General features: G+C 34.5%; 3 protein-coding genes across 3 annotated transcripts; all 3 read right to left on the reverse strand.

The window, feature by feature from the left end:
• Window positions 1-93: 93 nt before the first annotated feature.
• LOC128227760 (uncharacterized protein y4mH-like) lies at window positions 94-6394 on the reverse strand. The gene is made up of 8 exons (XM_052938576.1): window positions 6259-6394; window positions 4171-4257; window positions 3816-4060; window positions 3319-3476; window positions 2204-2251; window positions 1959-2072; window positions 1510-1576; window positions 94-1289 (listed from the first exon to the last, which is right to left on the reverse strand). The coding sequence occupies exons 1-8, from the start codon at window positions 6281-6283 to the stop codon at window positions 1101-1103; spliced, it is 933 nt and encodes a 310-aa protein (XP_052794536.1). The 5' UTR covers window positions 6284-6394; the 3' UTR covers window positions 94-1100.
• Window positions 6395-9380: 2986 nt separating this feature from the next.
• LOC128225748 (uncharacterized) lies at window positions 9381-10077 on the reverse strand. The gene is made up of 2 exons (XM_052935652.1): window positions 9799-10077; window positions 9381-9475 (listed from the first exon to the last, which is right to left on the reverse strand). The coding sequence occupies exons 1-2, from the start codon at window positions 10075-10077 to the stop codon at window positions 9449-9451; spliced, it is 306 nt and encodes a 101-aa protein (XP_052791612.1). The 3' UTR covers window positions 9381-9448.
• Window positions 10078-14211: 4134 nt separating this feature from the next.
• LOC128225571 (uncharacterized protein y4mH-like) lies at window positions 14212-19614 on the reverse strand. The gene is made up of 7 exons (XM_052935442.1): window positions 19566-19614; window positions 18168-18412; window positions 17647-17804; window positions 16566-16613; window positions 16326-16439; window positions 14701-14767; window positions 14212-14470 (listed from the first exon to the last, which is right to left on the reverse strand). Exons 1-7 carry the CDS (start codon window positions 19588-19590, stop codon window positions 14282-14284), a joined length of 846 nt encoding a protein of 281 aa, XP_052791402.1. The 5' UTR covers window positions 19591-19614; the 3' UTR covers window positions 14212-14281.
• Between the last annotated feature and the right edge of the window lie 2942 nt (window positions 19615-22556).

Here is a 22556-nt window from a genome sequence, read left to right on the forward strand (position 1 = left end):
ACTGTCGACCTTTAAGGTGTTTTCAAGTAAACACTTAATTAAAATCGATTAAAAAAAGCCGTTGCTAAAATCTATATATTTCGAAAATTCTTAAAAAAACGAAAAAATAAAACATGGAACCAATTCATCTTATTATATACACAAACATTTTTTGTGGGTCTCAAAAACTTTTTGAGAGTAAAATCCTTTAAGACGTCAAAATATCTTCAACATCACACTGGCCCATTGTCCGATCAAGCTTTATAATGCAGAAAATGGGCAGGTCTAACAGAAGAAGTTATTATCTTATTTTCTTGAAGGCGATTTGGGCTCATATTTATTGTAGGGTTAAGATATCGTATACATGTTTAACCTCCCAGTATACTCCCTTTTTTACTGACGTCGGTAAGCCAAACATATCCCATTTTGTAAAAATTAGGTATCTACATTGTGTTTTAGTAGACGCTGTGAAATGAGACAGGCGCTTAGAAAATTACTCTTCAAGATGATGCATGCTGCAATTTTACTTTTCACCTTCAAATATTATGTGTGTTCTAAATTGGCTGTTACATTATGTGTTTATATGACAAATATCGTTCAAAATCGTTACCTGTTATGAATTCAAGTCAATGGTGTAGGTTGCTTTTTGTGCTTTTTTGGTTTGGGAACAGTCTGCGAGTTCTGAAATTCGCGGTACAAATATAAAATCATTGGAAAATGTTGGCTTGAATGGTAATTCGAATGTCTAGCTAGGTTTTAAATTCGATAATTAATTTATTCGCGAACAAACATGATAAATAAATCCCTCGTGAAATTAAAACGATCTACCGTGATATCTTTATAACAACAACAATATCTAAGTTACGAAAAAGGTTGCATATTTTCATTGCCGCCCACAATACTATACATTAGTAATGTTTCAGGATCATTATTGTGTTTCACTGATAAACTACTTGAACAACTTGTGAACGTTTAAGATTATTTTGTTGTCACTGAATCTAGACTTGGGAAGTTGAACTGAACAAAACATGGACAATTTCATGTCTTACTTGAAACAGTTGTTTTTCTTTATTTAATATTGAGTACATTTTTATATGAGCATTGTACCGATAAAGCACACATTACAAATTCAGTTTATAAAATCTGATAGCATTTTCCCGAAATATCTTCAATCTGTCATTTTGGTCGAGTTTTGCCAGGAGTTTTTCTGTATGGGCGAGGTTTTCTTTATAGGTGACACCGACATTTTCGAAAACGGGCCAATCTGATCCAAACACACATCTGTCTACTCCAAAAACGGAGAGAAGGTGCTGTAAAAGACATGGCTCAAAATAAGTGTCTTTCTCTCTATGGTTCCATTATTCAACTAAAATAAGCAGTTATCATGTACACCAGAAAAGAAAGTCTTAGCCAGGCCTCAACAATTAAATACAAACACATTTTAAACAATACACACTACATCGTTAAGCATATCAATTATTTACGTCATGAAGGTTATGTTTATGCATGTTAAACCAACAACAATCTTACATCAATGAACGGTTGGTAGTCTATGGACCTCCATGTGTCTTCTTTTTGCTCAGAAATCAATCCGGATCTGTAAAATAGCGGGTCTTTCATTGTTCAAATTGGGAAAATTATGTGCATGATAGTTATACAATGAAACTACAATCCAACATTTGAACTACATGAATTAGATACACAAGTCAACGGCGAACAAATACTCGTCGAGTGTACAGGGCTTAATGTACGGTAGATTTTAAGTATAGGCTTTATTTGTTTACAATGAATGAGACGACAGTTATATTAACGTATGATGCGTCACACTCGTTGGTACGATGTCTTAATAATATTCACATACTTATACTCGTATCAAATTCTTTATCTCAAAATTATACGTACACCCTTGATAAGATGGCCAATTATGAAAGTAAACCTAAAGTTAAAACTCAGAAAATGCCAATGTTACAACTACTTACATTTTGCAGAAGACATTTGGGAACTTGGCAATCTGTGCCATGTCATCCCACCAGCCTGTCGTCCTACCTTCCGAGAATATTGGTTTGGCTGTGTGGTCTATGATGAAACGTAGGCTACAACACAAGTGTATTTTTAGTTTTCTGTATAACCATGCTTTCAGAGTGAGTAAATCAAAGCATTAATATAATAATGAAATTTCCATTACAATTTAAACCAAATGACAAATATCTAAACAAGTTATTACCTTGGATGTTTTGCGACGACGGTGGGGACCAATGGAAGGTGATGTGGTCTGTAAATATAAGCAATGGCGAACATTTAAACTTAAACAACATTATAGAAAATAACAAGTTGCTCATGCATGTGTCAATTGGAAACACAATGCCAAGCCTAGTTAATTCTAAATGTGTTAATTGATTACACAAGGTCATCTTCTGTTACTCCTTAATGAGTCAATTGTTAAAAAATATTCATGTCAAATTACTCCTACATGTGTCAACTAAAACGACAAGGTCATGTCAAGTTACACATACATGTGTCAACTGAGACCACAACGTCATATCAAATTCCTCACACATGTGTCAACTTAGACCACAATGTCATATCAAGTTCCTCCTACATGTGTCAACTGAGACCACAAGGTCAAATCAAGTCACACCTAAATGTGTCAACTGAAACCACAAGGTCATGTCAAGTTACTCCTACATGTTTCAATAAAGTCCAAAAAGTTATATCAAGTGACTCTTACATATGGAAACTGAAACAAAAAGGTCATATCAAGTTACTCTTAAATTTGTCAATAGAGTCCAAAAAGTTATTTCAAGTTACTCATACATGTGTCAACTGAAACCACAAGATCATGTCAAGTTACTCCTACATGTGTCAATGGAGTCCAAAAGTTCATGTCTAGTTACTCCTACATGTGTCTTTTGAAACCACAAGACAATGCCTAGTAGTTCCTCATGATACGGCAAGGTCATGTATAATGTATGTCCTTCATGTGTCAGTTGACACAAGAAGGTATTTAACATCTTACATGTTTCAGTTGATACAAGAAGACAGTGCTCGGTAGCTTGGCTATGTTGTTTCAATTGACAAATGTAGTCCTTGAGCGCAGTTACTCGTGATTGAAAATATACAACATTGCTTATGTGCTCTTCTATACTCTCAACAACTTAGGTTGTGGTGCCATAACTATTACTAGTAGGATTGAACCAATTTTAAAAAAGATCAAAATCCACAATAAAGGGCATGCATGAAGAATAAAAAACAACAAAAAGGACATCAATCACCTTGAAAAAACAAGAACTTCATATTGGTAAAAAAATGAAGAAAAAAAACATATAGTCATATTGTTACCTTACAAGCAGGTCAAATGTGAGGTCATGTTTAGCCAGGGTCTCGAGACCATTGCTGACGTTATCTCGCGTTATCCAATCGTCTGCATCCAAATCTAGAATATGTCTTGCCCCTTTTAAACAACCCTTTGCCTTCAGCGACGTGATTACGGAATCCAGCTATAAAAAATAAAACCCAGTGCACATAGGCTATAGCTACATGTTAGCGGCCTATTTGTAGTTGACATCACCGGCCTAACATAATTTGGAGATACAAATGCAATATATAAAAAGTCTACTCTTTGTGTGCAAGGGAATATTTACACTTAAAAATATAAAATATGATTGAAAAAGTTTTATGTCACTTCATTTCAATTAAACCCGATGCACGCGCCCAGAGGTCTTTATCATGACAATGTGCAGATTGCCATTAGCTCTTCAGATCAACTCAATAATATCATATAACTGAATTGTATATGCTACACTATCAACAAAGTGTCATGTTTGGCTTATACGTACATTTGAACTAGTCAAATCGAGTCCAGCCACAACGCCAACAATGACCGGGTGACGCGTGGCCATGTCCATCACCCATTCTGTTTCCGCTGTACCCCCGGAGCTCGCGTTCAAACACTGCACGAAGACCGCGTGTTTAACGGGCGTGTTTTCGATGTTACCCTCAAGGCCACATGGCCAGTAGTCCTTGTGGATCCGCATGTCCGGCGTTGGCCAAGGGTACTTGAACTTCTCCAAGGCCCAAACATCTGAATCAAACAGTGTTTTTTTGTAACTTTATTGAGATTTATACCCCCGGAGCTCGCGTTCAAACACTGCACGAAGACCGCGTGTTTAACGGGCGTGTTTTCGATGTTACCCTCAAGGCCACATGGCCAGTAGTCCTTGTGGATCCGCATGTCCGGCGTTGGCCAAGGGTACTTGAACTTCTCCAAGGCCCAAACATCTGAATCAAACAGTGTTTTTTTGTAACTTTATTGAGATTTATACATGATTAATTTATATATTTTGAAATAAAGAAAAACTCATTTTACTGTTTATTATCTTTATATTTCTTCCTCATTTATAGTCTGTATACAATGAGTTTATATTTGATCATCATTGTGTTCATTCGGCTGTTGAAGAGCTCTCGTTCAAGTGTAGGTGATTATGATGATTAAATGCTTGATAAATATTAACAAGGTAAGATTGCGATTAACCGGTTCGTTTATGATGTAATCTGTCTTTATGCATTTTACGGGCGACATAACGTGATAATTATGCATTTTGTAGGCCATTCTATGCTTGACAACAGCTGTATTAAAATAATATGATACTCATTGCATACTCAAAGGGACAATATATAGGCTGATGCCAAAATCGCCTTTTTAATGTCAATGCATTTATATGTTTTAGGCCATGTCACAGTGCAATTGTGGTAAGAGAAGGCTAACAATTTGAGAGTTCTCGTTTAATGATGTTTTGAGAAAAAAATATTTTTCGGGACTGAAACGTATATTGTTTGGATAATAAGAAGTTGACCAAATTTAAAGGAAGAAGATTTTATCATATTTTGGATAAAAAACATTTGCATTTTTTCGGAAAAGTCTGTCGACAATATAACTATGTCTTTGTGATAAAATGCCCCTGATTACCTTATCATCAATGTCTTTAGGGTTCTTAATGATATATTTTCAAATAAGAAATATTTTCAATAAAATAATGATAAATCGTGGATCAAATATATTTCCTGGTTACAAGAAAACATTGTTTTCAATAGCTGAAATCACAACATAGCCACAACACATTGTTTATTGGGTAGTACTGACTATTTTGACACAAAAAACATATTTATTTTGTATAAGGACATTTCCAGTAAAATGCAAAAATGTAAATCTCTTAAAATTTTCTTTTTGTTAAATTTGCTCATCTCATTATTACATCAACAATTTGCAACCGATCTATCTATTATGCTTGGTAATTATTTTTCTTTTAGAACTTCAAATAACTTCTGCATTGTGGAACGCCCTTAACTCATTTGAACTTGATGGTCAACACAAAAACATATGGTCTGTGCGCAGATAAAACAAATTATTAGCAATAGTTTGGCGATTTCTTAACTGGGGAATTTGTGGCCACGCAGTTTTAAATTGAAAATTATATTTGTTGTTTGTTTTTAATAATAAAGTCAAATAAGTTAAACATCTTAATGCATAAAAATAAAAAGGCATGTCTATATACTGACCCCGTACTTGACCTAATGTAACAGATCATTATATTTCCTCCTTTGAGGAAGAGATTGAACAAAGCATCACACATATGCATAAAAATCATTATAGGCGAAAATGAATCTGTACATATAAACATGGAACATGGTTATATGGCTTAATGAAATGTGAAAAGACAATAGAAATTAAACTTAAATGTCTATGTAAATGCATACTTGTATGGACAAGAGTTTATGACGTAACAATAGGTAGATTAACTGAAAAAGAATTGTGCTGGTTAACTCGTGTTGAAAAGTGAGTGCAATCATTATTTAATATAGAATAATAAAAGAATGAGAATAGAATGAGTTTACCATACAGAAAACTATAATTGTTTTCAAGGCCAATAACCTAATGCCTAATTGAGCCGAATTGAAAGTAGTAAGACAAGGATATCGATATCATTATATGATTTTAGTAAAGTATTAAGTAATAATATTCTCATTCAATTAGCATAAAATGTTCAGATCCAATCACCTGTCTAATAGAAGCGAAACCGAAAGCATATGGACACAGTCATATAAAGTATAACGTTTGCTATATTCAACTCATACAATAGCTGAACTAGGTTGAATCAATATTCTAGCATGTCTTAAGTGTCAATGTAACTGGACAAACTTGAGGCTAACTCAATATTTAAACTGTACATACTGAATTCCCCATATCTTATTCGATGTAATTGCAATTGTAACATTACTTACGGAAATGACAATCCACATACTCCATTGTTGTTTAAGTAAATCAAGTCGAGCGAAGAGTTTGCGTATTGAATAGATAACGTTCACCTTGACAAGCGGCAGTGTTTGCATAGATATCGCGGAAGTATTTACATAGTTAATTTAGGCCACACCGAATAGAACAGTTTACAATTTCTATGGGCCCGCGTGAATCTACGGTGGCTTAGATGTGACATGTGTGAAATTGTTTTAATCTCGTCACGTCGGTAAGCCAAACATATCCCATTTTGTAATTATTAAGTAGCTACAGTATTTCAGTAGACGCTGTGAAATGAGACAGGCGCTTGGAAAATAACTCTTAAAGATGATGCATACCGCAGGTTTAGTCTTCGCCTTCAAATATTATGTGTGTTCTAAATTGGCTGTTACATAATGTGTTGATATGGTCAATATCGTTCAAAATCGTTAACTGTTATTAAACATGAATTCAAATCAATGGTGAAGGTTGCTGTTTTCCCGTGAGGGCTTTTTGTGCTTTCTTGGTTTGAGAACAGTCTGCGAGTTTTGAAATTCGCGGTGCAAATATAAAATCATCGGAAAATGTTTGCTTGAACGGTAAATCGAAAGTTACGCTAGTTTTAAATTCGATAACGGATTTATTCGCGAACAATCATGATAAATAAATCCCTCGTGAAATTAAAACGATCTACCGTGATATCTTTACAAACAAACAAAATATCTAAGTTATGAAAAAATTGCATATTTTCATTGCCTCGCAACAATACTATGCATTATTAATGTTTCAGGATCATCATTTTGTTTCACTGATAAACTACTTGAACAACTTGTGAACGTTTAAGATTATTTTGTTGTCTCTAAAATTAGACTAGGAAAGTTGAACTGAACAAAACAAGGACAATTTCATGTCTCACTTGAAACAGTTGTTTGTCTTTATTTAATATTGAGTACATTTTTATCTCAGCATGGTACCGATATTACAAATCCAGTTTATAAAATCTAATAGCATTTTCCCGAAATATCTTCAATCTGTCATTTTGGTCGAGTTTTGCCATGAGTTTTTCTGTATGGGCGAGGTTTTCTTTATAGGTCACACCGATATTTTCGAAAACGGGCCAATCTGATCCAAAAACATATCTGTCTGCTCCAAAAACGGAGAGAAGGTGCTGTAAAAGTCGTGGAATTAAATAAGTATCTTTCTTTCTATTGTTCCATAATTCAACTCAAATTAGCAGTTATCATGTACGCCAGAAAAGAAAGTCTTAGCCAGGCCTCAACAATTAAAAACAAACGCATCATAACAATACACAATACATCATTTAGCATATCAGTTATTTACGTCATGAAGGTTAACGTATATACATTTTTAACCAACAGCAATCTTACATCAATGAACGGTTGGTAGTCTATGGAACTCCATGTGCCTTCTTTTTGCTCAGAAATCAATCCAGATCTGTAAAAGAGCAGCTCTTTCATTGTTCAAATATGGAGAAATATCTGCATAATAAAGTTATACAATGAATCTACACTCCACCATTTGAACAACGTTCATGGGATACATAGGTCAACGGCATGCAAATACTCAACGAGAGTACAGAACGTAACGTACAATTAGTTTTAAGTATAAGCTGTATTTGTTTACAACGAATGTGAAGAAAGTGATATTAACTTATGCTACGTCACACTCATTGGTACGATGTCTTAATGATCTTGACATAATAATAATCTTAAGCAAATTCTTTATCTTACAATTAAACGTGCACCCTTGATAAGATGGACAATTATAAAACTAAACCTAAAGTTAAAACTCAGAAAATGCCAATACCACAACTTCTTACATTTTGCAGAAGACATTTGGCAATTTGGCAATCCGTGCCATGTCATCCCACCAGCCCGTCATCCTACCCTCCGAGAATATTGGATTGGCTATGTGGTATATGATGAAACGAAGGCTACAACACAAGTGAATTTTTAGTTTTCAGAGTGAGTGAATTAAAAGCCTTAATATGACAATTAAATTTCAAATACAATTTTAAATCAAATGACAAATATCTAAACAAGTTTTACCTTGGACATTTTGCGACGACGGTGGGGACCAATGGAAGGTGATGTGGTCTGTAGAAAGAAGCCATGGCGAACATTTAAATAAACAATGTTATAGAAAAGAACAAGTTACTCGTATATGTGTCAATTGAAAACACAATGTCATGCCAAGGTAATCCTAAATGTAGTAATTGAATCCACAAGGTCATGTCATGTTAATCCTAAATGGGTCAATTGTTCCAAAAAGTTCATGTCAAGTTTTTCCGACATGTTTCATTTGAAACCACTAGTTCATGTCAAGTTACTCCTACACGTATTATTTGAAACCACAAGGTAATGTCATATTACTCCTACATGTGTCAATAGAGCCCACAGGTTCATGTCAAGTTACTCTTACATGTGTCAATAGAGCCCACAAGGTCATATCAAGTTACTGATACATGTGTCAATGGAGCCCACAAGGTCATGTTATGTTACTCTTACATGTGTGAATGGAGCCCGTAAATTTATATCAAGTTATTCCTACATGTGTCAATGGAGTCCACAAGGTCATGTCAAGTTACTCCTACATGTGTCCTTAGAAAATACAAGACAATGCCTAGTAGCTCCTTCATGTGTCAATAGATACAGCAGGGTCATGTATAATGTATGTCCTTCGTGTGTCAGTTGAAACAAGAAGGTAATTTACATCTTACATGTGTCGGTTGATACAAGAAGACAATGACCGGTAGCTCGTCCATGCTGTTTCATTTGACACATGTAGTCCTTGAGCGCAGTTACTCGAGATTGAATATGTAAAAATTGCTTATGCGCTCTTCCATACTGTCAATTACTAAGGTTGTATGCGCCATGAATATTACTAGATGGGTTGAACAAAATTCAAAATAGATCAAAATCCACAATGAAGGACATGCCTGAAGGAATTAAAAACAACAAAGAGGACACCAAGCACCTTTAAAAAATAACAACTCCATATTGGTCAAATAATTATGAGTAAAATAACATATAGTCTTATAGTTACCTTACCAGCAGGTCAAATGTGAGGTCATGTTTTGCCAGGGTCTCGATACCTTTGCTGACGTCATCTCGTGTTATCCAGCCGTCTGCCTCCGAATCTAGAGTTTGTCTTGCCCCTTTTAAACAACCCTTTGCCTTAAGCGACGTGATAACGGAATCCAGCCTATATAAAATAAAACCCAGTGCATATAGCTGCATGTAAGTGGCATGTTTGCTATAAGCAGCATCGGCCAAACATAATTTGGAGACACCAATGCAATAAATAAACATTCTACTCGTTTTGTGTGCAAGGGAATTTCCCCTAAAAATGATGTTAAAGGTTTATGTCGCTGCAGTACAATTGAAATGTGACGTACGCGTGCAGCGGTCGTGACCATGACAATGTGCAGATTGTCATTTGATTTTCAAAGATCAACTCAATATTACATATAATTTTATTGTATATGATACGCTAGCAACAAAGTGCGGTGTTTGCCATATACGTACATCTGGACTGGTCAGGTCGAGTCCAGCCACAACACCAACAATGACCGGGTGACGCGTGGCCATGTCCATCACCCACTCCGCTTCCGCTGTGCCCCCGAAGCTCGCGTTCAAACACTGCACGAAGACCGCGTGTTTAACGGGCGTGTTTTCGATGTTACCCTCAAGGACACATGGCCAGTAGTCCTTGCGGATCCGCATGTCCGGCATTGGCCAAGGGTACTTCTCCAAGGTCCAAACATCTGAATCACACAGTGTTTTTGTCAATTTATTCACATTCATATATGCCTAATGCATATATTTTGAAATAAAGAAATTCTCATTTTACTGTATGTTATCTTTATATTTCTTCCTGATTTATAATCAGTATACAATGAGTTTAATCATTTTATCATCATTGTGTTTATTCGGCTGTTGAACTACTCTCGTTGTTTTTGGTTAGATGACAGATTAACTGCTTGATAAATATTAACTCAGTAAGATTGCGATTAACCGTATTTTTAATATGTAATCGTCTTTATGCATTTGCCGTCTACAGAACTTGATTTTTATGCATTTTGTAGCCCATGCTATGCTCGACAACTGCTGTATTTAAATAATACGATACTCTTTGCATCATGTTAAAGATACACAATATAGGTTGATGCAAAATACCTTTTTTAATTTTAGTGCGTTATTATGTCTAAGACCATTCCACAGTGCATATGTGGTGTGGGAAGGCCAAAAATTCAAATGTTTCAAAAGTGATTCTTTGTGATAAAATGCCCCTGATTACCTTATCATCAATGTCTTTAGGGTTCTTAATGATATATTTTCAAATAAGAAATATTTTCAATAAAATAATGATAAATCGTGGATCAAATATATTTCCTGGTTACAAGAAAACATTGTTTTCAATAGCTGAAATCACCACATAGCCACAACACATTGTTTACTGGGTAGTACTGACTATTTTTTAACATATTCATTTTGTATAAGGACATTTCAGGTAAAATGCAAAATGCCTTTTGATTGTTAATCTAATAAAATCTTCTGTTGTTAAAATCTGCTCATCTCCTAATTACAACAACAATTTGCAGCCGATATATGTATTATGCTTGGTAATTACTTACTTTTAGTACTTCAAATGACTTCGGCATCGTGGAAGGCCCTTAACTCAATTGAACTTAATTGTCAAAAGAAAACAAAACATATGATTTGAGCACAGATAAAACAATATATTAGCAATTGTTTGGCGTTTTCTTAAAGACCTAGTTTAAGGAATGTCTGGCATGAAAAATCCCTGCTGTGCATCTCCTGTTAATTGCACTGGTGTCACAGAAGGGACCAATTTCCTGTGTATTCGTTCATTGGCTCAGGGTCATTTAGGGTCCAATTTAATAATATAACATCGAAAATTGCACAGCAGGTTACTCAGATTAGAGATCTGATAAGACAATTAGGCAATAAGATTAAGATCAATTAACACAGGTTGTGTACAAATACACAGTTTATTATTATTATTATTATTTTATTTTTTATATTGTTTTTTTTTTGGGGGGGGGGGGTGGGGGTGGGGTGGGGGGGGGGTCACTTATAGAAGGCTTAAACTAGGCCTTTAACTGAGTAAGTTGTGGCCACGCAGTTATTAATTGAACATCATATTTTGTTTTGTTTGTTTTTAATAATAAAGTCAAGTGAGTTAAACATAGTAATGCATTAAAATAAAAAGGCATATATTTTGGCCCCCGAACTTTACTTAAGGTAACAGATCATTCTCTGTTCTCTTTTGAAGAAGAGATTTATCAAAGCATCATACATACATATACATTAACAAAATTGTAAGCGAAACTGAATCTGTACATTGGACATAGTTATTTGACATAATGAAATGTGAAAAGATAATAAAACCTTAATGTCTATAAGTAAATGCATGCTTGTATGTCCAAGCGTTTATGACGTAACAATAGGTAGATCAAAGAAAACGAATTGTGCTGGTTAACTCGTGTTGATAAGTGAGTGTTATCATTATTTAATATATTTCACAAGTGCATATAGTCAGTTCATCATTCAGAAAACTATAATTGTTTTCAAGGCCTATAACCTAATGCCTAATTGAGCCGAAAGCTATAGTAGTAAAACAAGGATATAGATATCATAATACGATTTTAGTGAAGTATTAAGTAATAATATTCTGATTCAATTAGCATAAAATGTTCAGTTTCAGTCACCTGCCTAATTGAAGCGAAGGCAAAGGTGTCATATAACGTATAACGTTTGCTATATCCAACTCATACAATAGCTGAACTAGGTTGAATCAATATTCTAGCATGTCTTAAGTGTCTAACTGGGCAAACTTCAGGCAAATTCAATACATAATCTGCAGATACTAAATACAACATAGCTCATGCTATGTTATTACAATTATAAAATTACTTAGGGAAATGGCAATCCACATACTCCATTGCTGTTTGAGTAAGACAAGTCGAGTTTTAAAACTGATTACATAAATAACTTTCACCTCGACAAGGTGCAGTTTTTGCACAGTTAACTTTGGCCACACCGAATAGAACAGTTTACAAATGCAATGAGCATGCGTAAATTTGCAGTGGCATAGAAGTGACATGTATGAAATTATTTTAATCTCGTGGCCACGACATACTATCCCGTTCTAATGACTTAGTGTCTCATGGCCACGCCTTAACTATCTCGTTTCCAGGACATAGTTATATTGTTCCCACGAGTTACTAACTCGTTCCCACATATTAATTATCTCTTGGCAACGACTAAATCAGCCAATCAGAATGGCCCAATACTTTCACTAGAAGTCGCGATCAGACGTAAGCGAACGGAATCAAGTCATCTTACGATATTTTAATGATGGACTGACAATTGACGATATTTGCAGTGCGTTTCAATACGTTTGCTACAATTACATAACATACTAACGCTTTTAAACTTACGAATAACAAGTTAGTTACTATGCCAGTAATTGACTTTGTTTTCAATACATACATACCGGGAAAACACTTTTGTAGCTTGAAGGTAGTGGGATGGAGCTTTTATCATAGGTGAGGATTTCATACCGTCATATTGCAGAGGGTATGTTATGTTTCTACGAGTATTGTGTAATTCCTCGTATTTCTGCATTTCTATAATAATGCTATATCATGGTATGCAACAACTTCAAATATTGTGTAAAACTATGTTTGCTTCGTTTATATTATTCCTTATTCAACAATAAACTACTAGGCCTTCCAAATAATCGAAATCTTTTTTTTTACTAAACCCGGTTTAGTAGGTTATACCCATGCCAAGATGACCTTGTCAAGTTCATTAATTTGTGTGCATACAGATCTTTGCAGTTCGATTTTTTTATGTAATGAGTCATACGGTAATGACACATTTCCTCTGTCTTCAGCTTTAAATGCTAAATTTAAATGAAGAATCGTGAGTAAACAAATGATAAGAACATAGTACAGTTCTAATTAGTTGATATTACAGTGAATGTGTTGACAAATAGTTTACATGATATAAATTAGTGTTTGTTTTTGTTTGTTTGGCCGTTTGTTTAGAAATTTGTTCACAGTATCGTTGTATAGTTTTAAACGCGAAATATTTCACATATGTGCTCACATCTTTAATACCAACAAGTTCACCTAAACATTTGTCCCAAATATAATTAGAAACACTTTATATCGAAAGAATCGGCTCGATTTAGGTTTTTAAACTGTGAAGAGGCAATGTCCTGATCAGTGGGAAACAATACATTATTTTAATTATTAGTTCATATATTGGTTGACCGTTCAGAAGTTATCTTTTTCGTCTCAATGAGTTTAATAATTTTATACGGTAAAGAACGGCTATATAAGGTAAATACCATTGAAAAAGCGATCAAATGCCAATTGCAATATGGTAACATTGATAGTTAAACCCTTACACGAGTAATACAAGATCAAATATTATTAAGTGTGTGATGCACCTTTTCGACGTATTTGCCCCAATAGTTGAGAGTCGGGGGATTGTGTATTTGTCTGGCACTCACATGAGACACCATAATTGCAAATTAGTGTTGTTTAATGTTCAACCGTAAAGTTCATACAAATCACTGGGCACAGGGGTTCATATTGAAGTATTGTCTTTGTGAGGAACTCAATATTTTTTAAAGATTTTAAATATGCAAATTACAAATTACAATGTCAATACTTTTTCCGGTTAACGTGAAGTTCATAACAGTTCAAGTGAAGGCCGGCCCATGGAATTATTTCCATCATCATATGGATTTGTTACAACTTACCGTGAGTAGCATGGTAAAAATAACACGAAAGATTACTTGCAATACAAATTCGTTGCGTCCCGGTCAAAAACGGGGTTATACAAGTCAAATGAAAGTCATTGCATTTTGCAAAAAGAATGAGATTAGAAAGTTCAAATAAATTTAAAATATGCGCACATTTATTCATAAGGTTTCTTTCTCAATGAAACGAAATGTATGAATATGTGCACATTACAAATCCAGTTTATAAACTCTGATTGCGTTTTCCCGAAATATCTTCAATCTGTCATTTGGGCCGAGTTTTGCCAGGAGTTTTTCTGTATTGGCCAGGTTTTCTTCATAGGTGACCCCAGCATTTTCGAAAACGGGCCAGTCTGATCCAAACACACATCTGTCTACTCCAAAAACCGATATAACATGCTGTAAGAGACATTGAATAAAACAAGTGGCGTTCTCTCTATGCACACAATGTAGTTACATTGTTCAACTGAAATTAACAGTGGTCATTTACGCCATAAAATAATTTCTTAGTCAGGCCTCAGCAAAATCATTTTTAGCAATGTACATGAGATAGCTAGGCTTGAAATCGTAAAGCATATTAGATATTTACGGCAAGAAGATAAATGCATATACATTTTAAACAATCTTACATCGATGAAAGGTTGGTAGTCAATGGCCTTCCACGTGTTTTTCTTGTTCTCAGCAATCAACCCAGATCTGTAAAATAGTGGTTCTTTCAATGTTCAGATAAGGAGAATCATGTGCATAACCGCTGAACAAGAACAATACAGCCCAACGTGTGAACTACAAGTATAAGACTCATAGGTCGAAGGCAAACAGATACTCGACAAGAGACAAAGGACCCAACGTACGATAAGTTTAAAGTTTAAATATAACTAGTATTTGTTTACAATGATTTTGAAGAAAGTTATATAAACTAATCACACTCTATGGCACGATGGTGCGCGAGAGTGTGGTCTTGTGATGTGGCGGAAACCGCAGAACCCAAAGAAAACCCACTTGTCTGAATTGGCAACCTTAACAAAACTCACTAGGGTCAAAGCCAAAACTCCACATGAGGAGAGACGCACAAAGTAACGTACGGTGACAAGTTGTTTACAACAATTGATTTAGTCAAACGTATAACTCATTTTTCTTCGACAAATTTTACCACACGGACCAAAATTACTTTGGAATTTTTGCTCACATATTTTTTTTCAAAAGGAACGTCACTTTTGAATGTGATGTAAAAAGGCGATTTTTTTCAATATGTATTGTGGCCAAGAGCAACAACATCCATACTCTTGCCACAAACTCGTTAGGTACATCAATAACGAACAGTGAAACGGAAAATGAGCATATATCGTCAAGAAAAAACGTCTTGTCGAATATTATGACATCGAAAATACTTCTAAAAATACTTTGATAAAAGCTATTACTAAGACTGAAGAGAAAAGTCATATATCTTAATAGACCCTATAATTAAAGACTGTATTGTCCGATATTTTTAACGGTTATATCCAATTAATTATAGCATTTTTTCTTTTTTTTTACATTATATTATTTTGCTGCCCTTAAAACATTTGGAACATATAACCGCTGCTTCGACCGTGTTTCCGTACTACCTTTCCACGATTCGTTTCCTTGCTATTTCTACCAAAAGCTTGCTTTTAACTATTTTTTATGACAAGCTTAACTAACAACGTCAGTGATATTTCTCAGAGTTCTGGCCCTTTTAATTTTTTTTTGTATGATTTAGGTCTCATCCACCCCACTGTTTTGTCGGTGCTAGTTCTCGGCAACTGCCGGGTTAAATCCACTGTTATTTTTAAGAAAGATTTACGTACAAGAGGAGATGCGCACATTATCAGCACGTTTCGGTTCGATGCTTTTTCTCATTGTTGTGACCCTTTTAGTTGCTATATGGTGTGATACAGGTCCATTGGTATTAGAGGTTTCTCCCAGCAACTACCGGCTTAAATTTAAGGAGTTTTTATGGAAAGATTTGCTCACAAGAGAAGATGCTATGTTAACAGCATGTTCCGATTCGATGAGTATACGCCATAATCCAACGATAACGATTTTTGTCACAGCTATTTTTTTTTGCAAATATATGTTCAACCTTAAACGTTATCTTAACACAATCTTTGACTAAAATTCTTTATCTTACGATGATAGGTCAACTTTGGACGGATACTCCTTGATAAGAAGGCCAAATATAAGATACTAAATTTAAATATCAAACTCAAAAAATGCAAGTGTTACTATTACTTACATTTTGCAGAAAACATTTGGGTATTTGCCAATCTGTTCCATGTCATCCCACCAGTCCGTCTTCTTACCCTCCGTAAATATTGGTTCGGCAATGTGGTTAATGATGAAACGGAGGCTACAAAACAAGTGAAGTTTTTTTCTTTCTATAAAATACCAATTCAACAGTGAATGAATCGAAGCATGGAGATGACCATGCATTTCAAATTCAATTTTAAACCAAATGATCCAAGCAAGTTTTTACCTCGGATGTTTTGCGACTACGGTGGTGACCAATGGAAGGTGCTCGTGCCTGAAGAAAGAAGCGATGGTTAACATTTATATTTCTATATAATAATATACAAAAAATAGTTAAATTGTTCTTACAGAATAGACACCAGTGACATACGTTTGATTACATTATTATTATTAATATCACAATAGCTCCTACATGTATCAATTGATACAATAAGGCCATGTCTAGTTTCTCCTACATGTGTCAGTTGAGACCACAAGGCCATGTCAAGTTACTCCTACAGGTGTCAATGGAGATCTAAATGTCATGTAAAGTTACTCCTACATGTGTCAATTGAGATGACATGGTCGGTTTAAGTCAATCCTATATGTGTCAATTGAGACCACAAGGTCATGTTAAGTTACTTCTATATGTGTCAATTGAGACCACATGACCATGTCAAGTTACTTATACGTGTGTCAATTAGTACGACACGGTCATGTCAAGATATTTCTACATGTGTCAATTGAAATAACAAGACGATGTCAAATTACACCAACATGTGTTAATTGAAACCACAAGACAATTTAAATACAACTACATGTGTTAATTGAAATTACAATGTGATGTATAATAGCTCCTACATGTGTCAATTTAGACCACAAGATCATGTATAATTACTTCTGAATGTGTCAACTGAAACAACAATGTCATGTCCATTAGTTCCTAAATGTGTCAACCGAAAGAAGAAGGCATTGTGTAGTACATCTTACATGTGCCAGTTTAAACAACAAGACAATGCCCGGTAGGTGGCAATGCTGTTTTAATTGACAAGTGTAATCCTTTAGCGTAGTGTCTCGTGAATGAAATTGTACAAATTGTACAACATCTCTAATGCGCTTTTGTATAAACTAAATAACACAGGCTGTATGTGCCGTAAATATTAATTATAGGGTAGAACAAATTAAAAGTAGGTCCAATACAACAATAAAGGACATGGCCGAAGCAACAAATCGAAAAAAAGTGTTGTTTTTTTTGGTTTTCAAAGAATGGCGTGTTTCTTGCTGCTGTGCTCATAATTAATTAAAATACCAGATACGCATATAGTTACCTAACAGCCAGGTCAAATGTGAGGTCATGTTTAGCCAGGGTCACAAGACCTCTGCTGACGTCATCTCGCGTCAACCAATCGTCTGCCTCGAAATCTATCAGATGTCTTGCTCCTTTTAAACAACCATTTGCCTTTAGCGAAGTGATAACGGAATCCAGCTAGAAAAAAAGTGAATGAATTTAGTACCTGTGCATATCGCTACATTCCTCTATTTGCAGTACACATCACCATCCAAACATAATTCGAAGATACAAATGCAATAGATAATAATTCTACTCTTTCTATGTGCAAGCGTTGGAATAAATGAATTAATAATAATATTTTTTTACACTTAAAAATAAAATGATTGACAAGGGTTTATGTCACTGCAGTTCAATTTAAACTGATGTACGCGTCCAAAGGACATGACCATGACAATGTGCAGATTGTCATTGCTTTTCAAAGATCCACTCAATATTATCATATAACTGTAATGTATATAAAACGCTATCAACAAAGTGTGGTGTTTGCCATATACGTACATCTGGTCTGGTCAGGTCGAGTCCAGCCACAACGCCAACAATGACCGGGTGACTCGTGGCCATGTCCATTACCCATTCTGCTTCCGCTGTGCCCCCGAAGCTCGCGTTCAAACACTGCAAGAAGATCGCGTGTTTAACGGGCGTGTTTTCGATGTTACCCTCAAGGTCACATGGCCAGTAGTCCTTGTGGATTCGCATGTCCGGCGTTGGCCAAGGGTATTTGAACTTATCCAAGGCCCAAACATCTGAATAACATAGGTAGATGCAAAAAATACTCTTTTTAAAATTTTATTGCATTGTGTTGTTTAAGGGTCTCCCACAGTGCAAAAAAGATTGGGGAAAGCCAAACAATTAAAATCCTTTAGATTTTCATATTGTATTGATATTTATTTAAATATTTTGAAAAAAATAAACTCATATTTTTCGGGGGTAAAACATACATTCTTTGCGACATGTTTTGGGGTAATAAGAAGTTGACCAAATCTAACGATAAAAGATTTTATCCTATTTTGGATCAAAAAGCGTTTTCCTTTTTTTGGAAGTCGACAATATAACTTTGTCTTTGTGATAAAATGCCTTGAGAGTCCGTGATGCTATCTTTTTCAAATAAGAAAGATATTCAACAAAAAATGATAGAAAGTGCATTAAATTCCTTCCTGGTTACATTAAATTTTAAATTAATTATATTCGTTTAAATCTATATGTACTTGTTGCAAAACTAAAAATATTTGTTTTAAATAGCTGAAAATACCACATAGCCACAAGACATTGTTGATTTGGTAGTACTGACTATTTTGACACTTAAACATATTCATTTTGTATAAGAACATTTCACGAATCTTATTTAGTTAACCAGTAAGTAAGTTACTTACTAAGTGGAATTTGCAAATCATAACTAGATCCAGTTACTGCCAAAAGCCAAAAATGCAAGTATAGACAAGTGGTCACACAAAACGTATCAAGTTAGCAAGTAATTATGTAACTTATCAAGTGGAATTCGCAGACATTTAAACAGTTAACCGGTGGCAGTTCTGGGCACTTTCAAGCCAGTTTTTAGGCTCATGACATTTATCTTACCGAACGAATTTAGCAAATATTAACTAGATAGCTAGATAATTAAGTAGTTAACACGAAAGAATTCACGAACGTTAACAGGTTATCATATGGCAGTTATATACCACCATACGAAAGGAATTAAAAAAAGGTATCATCCATCATTTGCTATATCCACCTCATACCATACCTAAACTAGGTCGAATCAATATTATAGCATTCGTTAAGTGTTAATAGTTAAGTGTCAATCCTCCTTGACACACTTGAGGCAAATTCAATACATCATCAGCAGATATTGAATACAACATATCATAGGCATGTTTTTGCAATTGTAACATTACTTACGGAAATGGCAATCCACATACTCCATTGCTGTTAATGCAGGACAAGTCGTTCGTGTGAACGAAGAGCCGTGTCTTCATAGATAACGTTTGAAACACGATAGTGCATGTATAAGAAGTCGAGTGAAATTTTACAAATATAAAGTTCACATTGACAAGGTACAATTTTTGCAAAGATAACGAGGAACTATTTATATAATTAATTGAGGTCTCACCGAATAGAACAGTCTAAGAGTTTCATTATTAAACCATTTCCCCCGTATAGGTCACATACTCCTACCAACCCAATATAGGTCACGATACTGGAAAAACTCGCGAACTCGTTTAAACCATTTGCATAGTTGGCCAAAAATTGCACAAATATCGACACAAAAACCGTTTTCCGGCTGGATCTGGTACTCACCAGAGTGAAGCAGGCGGAGTAGCTAGTAGGTGTTGTAGGTGACACATAAACCTACCACCCCATATGGGTCACCATATTGGGAAAACTGTCATGTAGAAGACGGCTGGCTTGGAGGTAGTGGGGTTAGGGCTTGTGTCGAAAGTGAGGATTCATACCGTCATTTTGTAGTGCGTATGTTATATTTCCACGAGTGTTGTGTTATTTATAGCTTTTCCACATTTCTGTAATAATTCTAATATAAACTCGGTTTAGTAGGTTAAACACATTTAAAAATGACCTTGACCAAGTGCATTAAAATTTGTGTGTATCCGGATCTGGGCAGTTCGATTTTTTATATGTAATGAGTCTTACCGTGAATGACACATTCCCTATGTTTACATTTTTGAGTGTTGTCTTTTTTATTTATAAAATCTTTAAATGCTCAATTTGAATGCAGGATCGTGAGTAAAGCAGATGGTAAGAGTTGAAATATAACAGTAAATAATGTTGACAAATAGTTTTAATGATATAAATTGGTGTAAGGTTGTTCGTTTGGCCGTTTGTTCAGAAATTTGTTAAAGTTCACAACACTGAAGTTTTTAAACGTCAAATAGTTCATGATGTGCTCACATATGTTATAACAACAAGTTCACTTAAAACAGTTGTCTAAAATAAGGTAAGAAACAATGCAGATCACAAGTGTAACCTAAACACTTCCAGAGCAATAACAAAGTTGACGATGGTGACGTTAATAACGTTGTTTAACTTTATGTTATAAAGAATCGGCTCAATTTAGGTTTTAAAGCTGTTTAGAGGCACTTTCCTGATTAATGGGAAACAAGACTGTTCATAGTGATTTCAAACCAAAGAGGAAGCTGTTAACGACCAAAGAAAAAAAAGCTACAGTTCACATCTTTCATATTACATTATTATTATTATTTTCTTTATTATTATTATTATTATTATTATTATTATTATTATTATTATTATTATTATTATTATTATTATTGTTATTATTATTATTATTAGTAGTAGTAGTAGTAGTAGTAGTAGTAGTAGTAGTAGTAGTAGTAGTAGTAGTAGTAGTAGTAGTAGTAGTAGTAGTAGAAGTAGTAGTAGTATAATTATTATTTGCATAACAATATTCCATGTCGTCACTTTTTTTGTGTAAACATTATCTTGATTACATTGATTCAGAAGATACTTCTATGATCATTTAAACCGGTCAAATCAAAATAATATATTAACGACATGAAGTGCTTTGTCTGTTTTGTTTAACTAATACTTTTGTTTCATGATAAAAAGAATAACCACCACTGATTTGCAATTTCAATTACATGGTACTCGATTGAGAAACATAGTATATCCGTCGAAAAAGTCGATGACCAAATGTTTTCTATACTACAGTCAAGTTGAGAACTACATGCATTTAAACTTTTCAGTTTTATTTGAAATCACTGTAATTAATGGACGCTAGATATTAGCCTATTTTTTATATTATATAATAGATACAAGGTCATAAATTCGCGTTAAAAAGGCGCCAAAATATCGTTTAAATGTTTGTATCTGTACCTTAACCATATGCTTTGTTTTGGTTTTGATCATTGAAAGCAATTGAGTTAAACATGATAATGCATTACAAATAAATAATATGATTTTGCACCTTAAAGTTGAAAAATATATCACTGTGCTCGCTCAGCCCATTCTTTATCATGCACTAATTCATCGCTCCATATCTCATACTGTATTCAGGTTGTCTATTATAATGGGTCACTTTTGATGCCATTGTTTTAATAGGCCAAGACAATATAATGTATACGTTTTTCAGGCATATCATTTACCACATTTTAGCCTAAATGTTATAATTATGGGAACTACTTTTATGCGCAGTCACCCAAAGTCGCGTATGTGTTAATCCGATCTTGGTACTGTTCAGTTTAATTTCGTCCCGTCCAGGGGCCGTATTCAAAAAGCAACTTAGAATGAGCTTAAATTTAAGATTAGAAACTTAGTGTTTGGATTGGTCTGTATATTTAGCTGACCAATAGGCTGAATGGAATCATGGACGCATGTCTAAGGATAAGGATAATATCAATATTGAATACTGGGCCAGACGTCCAGTATTTGACTTAAAAACTCATCGTCTAATAATACTATTTTTAATATACTTTTTAAAAACGTGCATGTTTGGCTCAACAAACAGTACAAAAAAAGTACATATCTTACATTGAAACACAAATTAAAATGAGATGATAGGAAGCGAAAGCAGCGGTTCCTGCGTTATAAATCAATATTTCATTTGGCGTTTCTCTATATAAGTCGCTAAAGCTTTGTTGAGACCGGTTAAGGCTTACCTATATATTCAAAACGGTTCAATTACATACTATTATCATTATTCGCATGATGTTTAAAACTCGTCAAATTTATCAGTTTTATAAATTATGCTGATACAATTGCGAATTTCCAGAAAAAAATATTAAATTATTAAGTTATATTGGTTCACCGTTCATCAGAAGTAATCTTTTTTTTCTTAATGATTTCAATAATTGTATACTGTGAAGAACGGCTATATCAAATAAATACCGTTAGCAAAGCGATTCAATGTCAATTGCA

Source organism: Mya arenaria, chromosome 3, assembly GCF_026914265.1.
Source record: "Mya arenaria isolate MELC-2E11 chromosome 3, ASM2691426v1".
NCBI lineage: Eukaryota > Metazoa > Mollusca > Bivalvia > Myida > Myidae > Mya > Mya arenaria.

What these genes read in the sequence shown, in the direction of transcription:
- LOC128227760 (XM_052938576.1), bottom strand. Translation starts at nt 6,283, where the DNA reads ATGGAGTATGTGGATTGTCATTTCC. An exon ending in ACATTTGACCTGCTTGTAAG is followed by an intron (nt 2,252 to 3,318) that starts GTAACAATATGA and finishes TTATATTTACAG; the next exon opens with ACCACATCACCTTCCATTGG. An exon ending in CCAAATGTCTTCTGCAAAAT is followed by an intron (nt 1,577 to 1,958) that starts GTAAGTAGTTGT and finishes GCTATTTTACAG; the next exon opens with ATCCGGATTGATTTCTGAGC.
- LOC128225748 (XM_052935652.1), bottom strand. Translation starts at nt 10,077, where the DNA reads ATGAATGTGAATAAATTGACAAAAACACTGTGTGATTCAGATGTTTGG. An exon ending in TCGACCTGACCAGTCCAGAT is followed by an intron (nt 9,476 to 9,798) that starts GTACGTATATGG and finishes TATTTTATATAG; the next exon opens with GCTGGATTCCGTTATCACGT.
- LOC128225571 (XM_052935442.1), bottom strand. Translation starts at nt 19,590, where the DNA reads ATGGAGTATGTGGATTGCCATTTCC. An exon ending in GTAGTCGCAAAACATCCGAG is followed by an intron (nt 16,440 to 16,565) that starts GTAAAAACTTGC and finishes CTTGTTTTGTAG; the next exon opens with CCTCCGTTTCATCATTAACC. An exon ending in ACTACCAACCTTTCATCGAT is followed by an intron (nt 14,471 to 14,700) that starts GTAAGATTGTTT and finishes TGTCTCTTACAG; the next exon opens with CATGTTATATCGGTTTTTGG.